This window comes from Priapulus caudatus, unplaced genomic scaffold (genome assembly GCF_000485595.1).
Source record: "Priapulus caudatus unplaced genomic scaffold, Priapulus_caudatus-5.0.1 Scaffold16, whole genome shotgun sequence".
Lineage (NCBI taxonomy): Eukaryota > Metazoa > Priapulida > Priapulimorpha > Priapulimorphida > Priapulidae > Priapulus > Priapulus caudatus.
In genome coordinates, this window is record NW_014577077.1 from 106,454 (window position 1) to 119,120 (window position 12,667).

At 41.8% G+C, this 12,667-nt stretch overlaps 1 protein-coding gene across 21 annotated transcripts in view; it reads right to left on the minus strand.

The window, feature by feature from the left end:
• Positions 1-2,172: 2,172 nt before the first annotated feature.
• The window catches only part of LOC106810203 (coiled-coil domain-containing protein AGAP005037-like), a 59,048-nt gene continuing 48,553 nt past the window's right edge, over positions 2,173-12,667 (minus strand). For 8 of the 21 annotated variants that reach the window (XM_014813564.1, XM_014813490.1, XM_014813534.1 and 5 more), the window contains 10 exons: positions 12,083-12,115; positions 11,292-11,339; positions 10,445-10,507; positions 10,045-10,065; positions 9,047-9,237; positions 7,617-7,735; positions 6,634-6,840; positions 5,918-6,001; positions 5,464-5,551; positions 2,173-4,897 (listed from right to left, as the gene is read on the minus strand). In XM_014813564.1, the coding sequence (XP_014669050.1) occupies positions 3,806-4,897; positions 5,464-5,551; positions 5,918-6,001; positions 6,634-6,840; positions 7,617-7,735; positions 9,047-9,237; positions 10,045-10,065; positions 10,445-10,507; positions 11,292-11,339; positions 12,083-12,115 (1,946 nt within the window). In that variant the 3' untranslated portion in view covers positions 2,173-3,805. The remainder of the gene's footprint in view (positions 4,898-5,463; positions 5,552-5,917; positions 6,002-6,633; positions 6,841-7,616; positions 7,736-9,046; positions 9,238-10,044; positions 10,066-10,444; positions 10,508-11,291; positions 11,340-12,082; positions 12,116-12,667) is intronic. The other 13 variants (XM_014813571.1, XM_014813578.1, XM_014813556.1 and 10 more) reach the window with 6 other exon arrangements.

Below are 12,667 nucleotides of genomic sequence, written 5' to 3' on the forward strand. Positions count from 1 at the left end.
GTGTGTGTGTGTGTGTGTGTGTGTGTGTGTGTGTGTGTGTGTGTGTGTGTGTGTGTGTGTGTGTGTGTGCCGGTGTGCGTGCGTGCATATGTGTACCAGGTATGTAAACTCACTAAATAATATGTTTAAAATTACGAGGACAGTAACCAGGACCGGTGGTCACCGTGTTCTGTATCGGTAGCTTCGTACATAATATTATCTTCACTACACGAGAACCACGTAATTATGCTCCTACGCACTCGCGGTATACTCAGGAATTTATCTAGTAGAACAATTCCTTGCCGTGTGCTATTTCCATGCTTTTATTTAGAGGAATATACAATTTATTTGAAGGACTGTTCGTTTCTGTATTTATTGTGAATATGAAGTGTATGTAAATACATTTTGACGTTAAAATGACGCTGACGGCTTTGATTCTATTATTATATTCCATCGCATGTTCAGTAACATTTTAGCTGTTGGTATTTATGGAACCGAATTCGATGTGCCGTGTTTTTGCGCCAACACTAATTTAGTGTCGAGAAAAACCCAAACTAACAAAACGTTAGGTAAAATATAAGTATAGTGTACAGTATACACCGGTTAAATGAAGAACTGAAGGATCAGATCTAAAAATAACGCTAGAATAGTCGGAAAATAAGACAAATCGTCACAAAGAGTGTATCCCTATCGCTACCACATTTCCCACATGTTATTTATTCGTAAACTACGCTCCAGTAGTGGGGCTAGAGGAGGAAGAAAACAACGAAAACGACAAGAAGAAGATGAATAAGAATAAGGTGGAGGAGGAGAAGACGAAGACGAAGCAGAAGAATGAATAAAAAGAAGATGCAAAAAACAGAAAGAAAACGTTCCTAGTGTTAATTGAAATTGTGCGCGTTTTCTTTAACACGCTATTTACACACCTACACGCAGACATAAACACCCACGGGTATGGTTGGCCGTCGTACTCAGAAATAATTATTTTTACCGCGGTAGAAATAATTCAACCACGGGTGAATTATGTGTAACAAGGCCTCTGATTGGGTAAAACGGCAATCATTTTACCGCGGTTAAATTATGTGTAACAAGCCCTCTGACGGGGTAAAAAGGCAATCATTTTACCGCGGTTGAATTATTTTTACCGAGGTTAAATTATATGTACCAAGGCCTCTGCTTGGGGTAAAAGGCCCATAATTTAACCGCGGTTGAATTATTTCTACCGCGGTAAAAATAATTATGGCCAAGCATACGCGCGGACACATGGATGGACGCGCGAAAATGTTGGGGAAAAAACCTAGTGGTGATCCACTGCTATTATGTTTACCGCCACTACACTAGTTCATGGGATCGTTCAGATAAAGTGTGCATGTATCAAATGAATCGTTCGCTAGATTACCTCGAGATGATTAGACACTTGTGTACAAAAACCAGAGAAATATATAGAGACACTTAGTCTAGTAATAGTATAACCAGTACATTATTTCTATAGACTAAACTTTTTTGTCGTTCGTGGTGTATAATTTATATAAGCGCGTCTATAATACGTGAGCGTGTGCGCGTGCGTTCCCATATACAGTGTAATATGGGTAGATATGAGTTTTGCACGTGCCCGCATATGGGGATGAAATATGATTGTTTTCTATGTTCTCTATGAAAGTAAACTAGCTGGCGGTTTACTTACTTCCAATATCGTCAGTGTACTGCTCACTGGAGCGATGTAGAATCCCAGAGAAAGGTTTCTAGCGCGCGCGCCGCCATAAGACGGCGAAATTAAACATAACGCGCAGGCTTGTTTGGACACCCGCCGCCTCAGCTAAGCATTCATGAAAAAGCAATGTCAATCAGGCCACATACAAAGAGCAAAGATAATGTCCGCATTCTAATACGGTCCGAGTTAGATCTACAACGTATGTATAATCGGGTGGAACTCCGTGCCGATATTTATTACAGAGCTTTATGAAAGTTCGTAAATTACTTGCTTACCATGTTGCAAACACGTAGATTTACTCGATTAATATTCGTAGAATGTCGACATAGGCCTATTAATATGTCAAATGTATTTTCCAGGCGATTTCCATTGGCCTACAAAGTGGAGTTTACCTATAGGCATTATTTTCATTGTTACAATACGCTTACTGCAAAGTATAGAGTAAGAGAAATGACCACAAAAGCAAACAAATACAAATTAAATTAACTTTTCATTTACTTTTAATTTAAACAATAATTTAAAAAGGACTAGCTAACGTACAAGACATGCCACGGAGTGAGTGCATAAGATGCCGTTAAAAACCGATTTATAACTGATTATTCACAATTATTTGGTGCGGTACAACTTCAACACAACCAGTCTTTTTACACCCATTTCTCTTTATCCATTCGCAAATAAGAGGCTTCCAGCCAAAGCAACATCACAAACTAAGAACTAATGGTAGCTGGTTAAATGAGCGAAATGCTGACATTCTGAATACAACCGTCCTGACCGATCAGATGATCAGATGAATTCGGGGAGCTAACGGCACTCAGTAATACTGAGCTCTAACACTTCCTAGTGAACGTGGAAATTGTTGCTTGTTATTATCACAGGCTACTTACAAACAAACAAACAAACATACAAACAAACACAATCGCTACACGCTATTGTTTTTTAGCCTATGCAATATAAATAATTATTTAGAAAACCATAATCTGAAATCATGTCTCGATTTACATATACCTCAACAACCTACATTACAAGCATAGACCGCACTTCCATCTTACACGGTATCAACATTCGAAATTGTTTCCACAACCAAACTGCAAATGGACAGTACATATGAATAAGTTCACAGTCGATGTCGATGGAAACGTTGAAAGTAAATGACAGGGACTGAAAACCTGCCACAGCGTCACAAGAGTTAGAGGTCGTCATTGGAGGCCAACCAACGTGACGACGAAGGCCCTAAGCTAGCTCTATATTTAGAACACGAACATTGCAAGCATGTTTTACCACGGAGCATGGCGTACTGTAACAGCACTGCCTAGAAACATTTGCGCAATAACCGCTTCTTTTGCTTCCCGCGCTGAATAGTCTTAATGCACTCCCTGTTGCATGGCGAACATGAAAGATCATCACGCCACGGTGTGGCTAAACATTAGCCCTACAGTGCTTCTATAAGCGTTAAGGTGGTTGTAAATACACAAACATAAACGGGTAAACTGTAGGGAAATAATGCGACTACATGCATGATGCACTATTAAAATCTGAAACACGAAGCTCCAGCAGAATATATTGAACGATGCTTATGCTGATATGTACTATATGAGATGGGTTAGTCTTCTGGGCATGCAAGTAATCTAAGTTTCAAAACACAGCGAGTTAATACAAAATGATTCTGGTTTCCAAAAAGGTAAACGGCTGTACAGTATACATAATCTATCCACACACATGCCAACGCCAACATCTTGTGCTTATCATTCACTTATAGTCCCAAGAATGTCACCAGACCAGAATGCAGAGTTGTATGCGGATTAACTGACTACATGCCAGACAGTAACTACATTGATCTCAGACTGCCCTCAAACATTTATCAATATATGATCGTCTGTCTCCCAGCAAAAATTGGAAAAGTTTGAAGTAATCGTGTGAACTAGGGCTTGCACGTTTTTAATGACCAGTATTTACGCCGAGCCAAAGTTGCGGATACCGCGACTCCGACTCGAGAATCGGCGGCAGCGCCGCTCGATGTAAAAAAAGCTTGCCGTCACGTCGTCGACGTCTACCCAGCTATCGTCATCGACACGTCGGTAGCACTCACAGACGCAGCACGCTCGCACATTTCGCGCCTCACAAGATGTCTGTCTCGTAGATTTTCATCTCAGTTCGCTTCTGCGTCGTCGCCGTCGCCACCGCCGCCGCGTCGTCGGCCGGCCCTGCCGACGGCGTCTTCGGTTTCGGCGACTGCGCGCGCGCGTCGCCGTTCACCTTGTGCGTCGGCGTCAGAGCCGTGCCCTTCTGCAGTTCCTTCTGCAGCCGCGAGTACTGCTCCTGCAGCGCCTGCTGCTTCATGATGAGCTCCTCGTGCTTACGCGCGAGCATCTCCTGACGCGACGTGCGCGACGATGACAACGCGTGCGCCGCATCCTTGCTCGGCGTGCCCTCCTGCGAGTTGATGCTCTCAGAGCTGGAGCTGTTGCTCGAGACAGGCGCGCGCGTGTACAGGTCGTCCGTGATCGCGTTGATGCGGATCACCTCGTGCGCGCGGCCGCCCGCCGCCGCCGCGCGCCCCGGCGTGTAGTCAAAGTCCTCGGGCTCCGACTGACTGCGGCCGTGCTTCGAGATGTTCGACTTGTCGATGGTCGGCGACATGCTCGGGTCGAGCAACGCGCCGAAGCCGCCCGGTGGCCCGCTCACAGGCGACATTTCCTTGATGGGACTCAGCATGCCCGTCGGCGACAGCAGTGGCGACGTGAGGCTGCGGCTGCGGCGCGGCGGCGGCGGCGGAGGCTGCTTGCGCTTGTCGTTGGGAACGAGCGCGTCGCTGAAGGAGGAGCCGGGCGACGACGACAGCGACGACGGTGGCTTCTGCGAGGCGGCGGCGGCGCCGGCGTCCTTTCCCTGAGACGTCGTCGCGGCAACGAACTTCTGCGAGCCGTCCGACACAAGCACCTTCGCGATGGTGTCGGCGTCCTTCCTCGGCGACATCAGGTTGCGCTTGACCGTCGAGTAGTGGTCATCTTTATCGGACGACGTGCCTGCTCTCGGCGGCGTTTTGGAGCGCGTCGGATCAAAGCTAGGCGAGTAGTCGGATGGAGACGAGCCTGTACGCTCGTATAGGCTAGAGATGGCGCGATCAAGCCGGTGTTCTGTATCGGCCATGTACTGAGTGTCGCGCAGGGCCTTCTGTGCAAGTTCCAAGTTCCTCTCGAACTTGTCTCCCTGCAATGTGGTTACTGAGGATTAGTATCGGTGCAAGTTACACGATTAATCACGAATCGCTAAATAAGTGCTAAGCACATTCACAGTTAGTTAATGATCATCCTGAAGCATCTGAACGTGTAGTGATAAAAACAGCTGTTACCCTTTTTGTAAAGTCAATCTTTTTTCTCAGTGACAATTCTCGATATAATTTCTCCTGTTGAGCAATGTATTCGAATTAGAAAGTAAACTGTATTAAGATGCTTCCAGGAATGTTTGGTTACAGAAGTTACCTGTATTAAATAGCTAACTAGGTAATAATACTGTAATTGTTATTGCTAACGCTATGCTATTGCTATAAAGGTTAGATTGCATGCGTATATGCAAGCGACTGTAAGATGATAAAAAAACCTGTTGGCTAAACACCTGTTTCACATAAACGTTAACACAGCTATACGAATACGACATGTTACTGCTATACGATTCGGTTCATCAATTTCTCCCTGGCTTCACCCTTGGTTGGCTTATATTGCTTCCCGATTTTTGTGACTCAGAATCGATCTGTTTTTCTTCAGGCAAGATTTTACCTGTGCATTAGATGCCCTATAATCAGGCTTTGCAGCTTCTGCAGAGGAGCTAGTGGTAGCTGCTCGCTGCTCTTGCACAGACGCTAACCTGAAATTAGGAGACGTAAATTTAATTTCTACTAACATATAGTAACTTGTTTAAACAATATCCTAATCAATGTGCATTGACTGCAAAACAATGCAAATCTCATGCACCACTATTTCTGCCATATAGCCGATTTAAAATCGCTCTGCCTTCATCAAGATTAATCATGCTTGTCGAATCACTGAAATAGTACGCCATTGCAGCGCACGTGGTTTCACCTAAGCTCCATTCCACCTCATTTGCATATCTATCAGATCCTGATTTAATTAATGTTAATGTAAGCATAATAAAGCAGAGCATTTCACATATCGATACGTCAAGTGGTACAGCGTGCATGGGTGCACCGTGAATGCATGTGCACCCCCGTACCGTTTCAGCGTGAAGAGCGTGCCCGTGAGACGCTTGCATCGCTTCAGGGCATTGTCCAATCGATCTGGTTCTTCCTTCAAAAACCTGCAACACAAGAGTGCACTTTAGCTTCATCACTGCACCTGCGGGTGTGTGACAGCGAAGCAACCCTGATTGCGCTGGAAATAGTTTCACCAGCTGCCCTCTTTGCCAATATCGAACAGTTGGTGCGGTGGGCCACACGGGACGGTCATGCTGAAATCACCACAGAGTATACGACGATTTGAAGAGCGATTTGAGATTCGTGTAATCCACATCTTAAGTTAATTCTTCTCGTGATTCAATCAATGATAATATATGAAAATTTTAGAAACGACCTGATAAAGATTCATATTCATGAAAACGAAGACGCATTACTATAGTACTAGAATTAATACAAATATGAAATGAAAATAAATGGTAATCATGTAAGATACTAAGAAAGAATATACCAAAGAATTGTTGTGCTAGGATAACCTGCGATCATTTTGAATCAGACCCAACAAAATTAATAGTTTGAATCAATAATCAGATAAAATCATTTGCATCATTTTGTACTGACTTCAGGCACAAACCTGATTACGATTCTCACCGACATATCATCAGAAATGCAACATGGCCATATGGCCTGCAAGCAAACCTCATAATACCCAGAACTTATTCCCAGAATTTTACGCTAGGAAAGTATTTGTGCTTACTTTTCTTCTCGCACGACCACCTCCATCTCGGCGTCCATGATAGTCTTCAGTTGGTCCTGCAGGTTTGGGAAGCGCACCTTGAGGTCGGCTATGGCTCGACTGGAGTGACTCAGAGCCACCGCCATCGACTCAACATCCTGCATGTTGACGCGACAGCGACGGTTGATGACGTCACTCCTCAGCTCCTCCACAGCGCCCTCTAGGTCTCTGCAATTAATGCATACAATTATCAGAGACTGGAAGAGAGCCACGAAACGTGAATTAAGTGACGGCATGTGGCTTAATTACTTTCTCTGCAACCCACTTATATCACATCAGTATGTGAACATATGTCATCACACGATGCAGCATCAACATGAAACAGTTACTCATTCCCAAACTATATTCGCTCTTAAATGTGATCGACCCTTCTACCTCATCCTGTTATGTAATGACAGGACTATTTTATGGGCAAGATGGAAGGTGTGGACAACTCACCTATTGCAGAGATGAAAACTCACATTTACACTTACAGACAGATTTGTATATTACGTACGTTACTGCTGATCTTGAACAAATATATAAGTATTGTATAAACATGTTTATGATAACAATACATGTGTGGACTATGTATAATATCAAACATGCACACACCCATTCTCGTACGCACGCACACACGCACACACGCAGGCACACGTGCGCGCGCACGCACGCACGCACGCACGTATAGGGAGTGTATAAAAACAAATTGTCTTTATTCATTCGATATTATGTATCACATTTGTATCCTAGTATACATATCTCCATGATAATATATATCTATGCCAGAATTCCACCAACAGATATATACAATGTTAATGATATTGGACTTTGTAAAGACATTGCATGAAATCTGCCACATCTAGCATACTGGTCCATCACGAAATTAGGGCGTATTACACTAACATCATGGGTCTAACATAACTCCATGACAAGCTGCAAGCAAAATGCATGTACAGTTTTACCTTAGCACTTTCTCCAACATGTCGACATCCTGTCGGTAGCTCTCCTGGTCTTGTTGAATCTTCTTTCTGTCACCCCGAAGCGGTATGTCAGGATTCAGTGGCAGGACCGTCAACATATTCTGTAGATGCAAATCTACTATGATTACATGAACTCTAACACGTATTCTGATCTTGCTGTCTATTTATTGAACTTTCAATGCTTAAGTAGCGGGTTAACTCTTGCATATTAATTCCACTGATTTGAAGGTTAACATAATTGTAGAAGAAATTGGGTATTCAGTTGAGCCTGGGTTATGAAGCTTGCCGAGCTTCATTTGAGTTAGACATTCCATTTTTGAATATATACTAACAAACATTGACAACAGAGAAATCCGCAAATCACTGATACGATTGCCTGGGGGAGATACGCCAAATACAATCAATGTTGGATACTAACAGAACTGCGAACAGCAAAAACGAATGTGATTTCACATGAAAAAGTCATCACGTGATCACCTAGTCAATTCTAGCAGAAAACAAGGCCGGTCCCCTCTCCTGCCTCCAGCCTTACCAATACATACACCACATAAATAGACATGAACCACACTGGAAACTGCTGATGCAAGCACATCCTTTACACATAGCCAAAGAGAATACGCACGAGATGATATTTAGCACCATTATGGCTCGGATATGTTTCTGCAGTGTTTAAAACTGGATATAGAATGGCTTTACACGCCACCTACTATGCCACAACTTGTCAAAACCTTTAGTAAACTAAGGTCGTACATCACAGCGCACACTATTATCAATGCATACCTCTTATCCATAGCTAGGGAATGCTTTAACAGCATATAGGAGACTATGTGAAATAGCCAGAAGGTACTTAATTGACACTTGTTAATCTTTTACTTCTGTTTATCACTTAACATAAAGCACTAAAGTTTCAGAATTTAAAAAACAGTATTGGGATGTTACCTAATAGGGTATTAGACTATCTGCTCAACACTGTTAAATGCATACGGCCAAATACGAGCTAGCAGTCTCACCTTTACAGAATGGTTGCTTGTCTATAAAAGCCACTTTTTGCGTTTTTTAGAGTGAGCTTCTTAAAGAGGTTACTCTACATAGACACACCACACCTACATATATGCATGCACGCAAGCACGCACGCACAAACGTGCCCGCGTACACACAGATACCCACGCACGCACGCACGCACGCACGCACGCACGCACGCACACACGCACGCATATCCACGAACTCACATATGCATGCATACACGCACGCATCCACATATCTAAGCTGCAATGCACACCAGTGATTACGATAATAAGTACACTATGGCTTCATCAGAAAATCAGCGATGGCTTCATCAGCAAAGACCACTGCACGACTGTAACATATAAGGAGATGATATAAAGATAAAGCAAAATTAACTGCTGGAGCACCTTTATCTTGTCAGAGACTTCTCGTATGCTCTCCTTCATGTTCATTGCCTGCGCCTGGGTCATGCGACGCAAGGTCTTAACCTCGAGCTTCAACTCCTGGGTACGTAGATGCAGGTTACGCAGCGACTCTCGGGAGAAAGGGTACTGTACATGTTGACCCTGGGGCGTCGCATAGCCACTTCCACTCACTGCTGCAGATATAAGAACGAATGAATCAATCACGAGACACAAATAAAAGATAAATATGGTTAGGTGTCTGTTCTCGTTGATGCCTTCGTTGTCATAAAATAATAATACCTGTGCAGAACTCATTTGGATCTCTTCACCTGTAATTTAGAGGATTTTTATTACATGCAGTAACAATGTTTCATATGATCCTCCAAGAAACTGGGAATTCCATGGTAGCTAATGATTAAATTCACAATTTATTTGTTGAACACATCGATAACAAACGTGGCTTCATGTTGACCAATTAAAAAAAAAACTTCGTAGAAAGTTCAGAATCGGACACTCCCATTGAAAATATTCAATATTATGTCCACTTCCACAATATGTAACAGGTCACAGCGCATAAAACAGTGAAACATTCGCCACTTCATCTGCCCACTTCGTGCAGATGAGCTTGTCGAGAGAAACGGAAACCAAAACTCCAAATCTCAAAAACCTCCTGCAACCGCAATAAACTCAACCAAAACAAATAATTGAGATCAGCGTGCCCTGTATCATAACAGAGTAAGACATGGATCTGCAGAAAAGCAGCCTGGCAAAACATTACGTGACGCAGATCGAAAACCAAAATAATGTTACGTTTTACACGTAGCCGCAATATGAAATCTATGTGAGGTCTCAATTGGAAACCAAAACAATCTCAGACCCCGATTGAAAACCTGAATAAATGCGATGAAATGGAATAACAACATATAGTACACATCACATGTAAAATGGAAACTAAAGTAACATTGAAAACAGTGTGTCTTATAGTTCAACCACTTCCATACCTTTTCGTTTCGATGATTCTTCTGCACAGATCAGCAGCAAGAAACAGAAACTAGAATGTTAAACCTTTAGAAAACGTGCTGGGGACCCATAACAAACATCCAAAACTTTTACCACTCAGCGAATATACGCCATTACTTTATATGAAACAATTCACATTGCGTCGTACGATGTTAACGCTTGACGTGGAAAACACTATGCGTGAACATGAACTGCTTTGACTAACCGAATTAATTTACCAACCGTCAGGACTAAAGCAGCTGACTGTAATAAACTGCCAACACTGAAGACGTGAGATTGACTACGACACCCTTAATATTGGCTCACACAATGTCTAGGGTTGGTAACAACGTTTATTCACCCTCTGCAACTGTACATAAACCACACGCCTCTAAATGATACCTTTTGTAGGCGTTGTCTGGGTATCCCGAGATGACTTAGTATCTTTCTGACCCGCCGGTACGGCTGTGGCAAATGGTTAGTAAGGGTTATTACAATAAAAGGCATAACCGTTTTTTACTAAAAAAAATAATTTTTCTATCACGGATCCCCAAGGAAGCACTTTTTACGTTGACCAGTACAGAACATTCATGGATATTCGCGGGTTATTTCTGAGAGCCAAGCATGTCAACCAAGTTATGATTGGCTTTTAAAATGGAAAGTGACTTCGAATGAAAATATGGGCGTTTTGTAACCGAAATAGATAACCGAGTTACAGTAGAAATGTATGTGTTAAATTTCTTTCGCTTTTAAGCTACAATGTACGGTATTTTACAGCTATGGCATTAACAACTAAATTACGGTGGCTACGAAAACGCAATATTCTTGATTGTGTGGTAGTGTCATATAGTGATGATTAATGTATGTATATACTTGCCAATTTTTTAAAATATTTATAGATATAATTTTGTCAATGTTAAGAGAAAACCGATATTATTATCCTTTTTCTAAACGTATAGGGAGCACGTCTAGGAAGGAACAATTTGCCTACTAGATATCCGTCCCAATATACTACTTACTACTACTAATACTAATTACTAATGATTCTATTACTTGAAAATACGTTTATACATAGTTGAGTTTGTGAGTTTACGGGTTTATATATGAGAAAGTAAATTACATAGACATTTAGCATATTAAATTGTATTCAGAATATTATCAATATAGAAACAATGACAGTACATGACTATGCGGCATGTCGCGTATTATATTATACCAGTCCCTTATAAAAAGTTTCAGGGTTGCATACCTTTGGCTAAGCTAGCAGGTTTTTCAGGTAGTTTGGGTTTAGGTTTGTCTGCAACACAAAGCACGAAGTGTTACATGAAAAGAAAAACAGTTTTGATCTATTGTTTAACATCCAATTAGTTTTACCAGAATGCAACGTTATTTCCTGTCTATCAAACTACGAGCAATGCACTGTGCAAAATGTAATATTATATATTGTAACCGCGAGTTTGCCACGCAAGGTACGCCCCACTGGAATTTAGGCGATGATACGTATGGGAATACATAACTAACACAAGTCCGACTAACACAATGTAATAATATACGCAGTTAGAGATCTACCAGGTAGTAAGTAACCAGGGCCATAGTATTTAGCAAGTGTCCAGCACAACTCAGGAACACACACTTGAAATTTATACGCACGTGTCCTAACGCCCGCCACCCACGAAAGCTTAGTAAGCGGGTTAGTGAGGTAGTTTGCTAAGAACAGCTCTCGTGTGAAGCAGGGTTTAGGTTTCCAACCTCACGAGGGAATAACATAAATAGTAAACACGTTTGATATCTAGCTAAGCCATCTCCTATCAAATAAGCTATCCCTAACCGTACGCAGCAAACTGAGGTGAGGAACACGGATCTAGGCACATGTATACATAGGTAATGCAGCCATACCAGTGACAGCCATGTTAAATTTGATGACACTTGTATGATAGCCAGATAGTATTGCACGATTTCAGAAAATCCCCTATAACGATATGTAAGCATAAGTGCGAACATAAATGATCACAGAGAAAGAAGCATGCAATGTGATTGTACCTTTGGTTGCACCTTGCTTTTCAGATTTTTTGTCTAGTAACAAAAATAAAAAAACCAGTAACATTAGTACCATGCACACTATGTAGAAGCATGATGTATTACAGTATTAGTGTACATATCAAGCACCAAAGTTTGAACCGATTTGTGTGGTGTCTGTAGCTTGGTTTTTGTAAACGGCAATTGATTCATTCATAACGAAAAAGATGCAATAATTAAACAATACATTATTATGAAACTACCATCATCATCAATCCATTACATAAAATATTGTCGCCAACCTTATATACCGTAATGATTTACTAAAAATATTCATATCGACCCTATTAATTATATATGGAAACACTGGAACGTTTCCCAGAGATGGCCAAGTTTTTGTAAATTCGTGAATTGGCATCAGCAACTTCAACTGGCCCATTAGTATGCCTGATGGCATATTGCATTTAATATGTTCATAAACATGCATTACGTTTTTCGGTGCAAAGTTACAACCTGCAAAATTACAGATGAATGCAGCCGCCGATCGTCTCGTTAATAAGCATGATGGCATACACAGAACAAATCAATAATTATTTAAATGAGTTACCC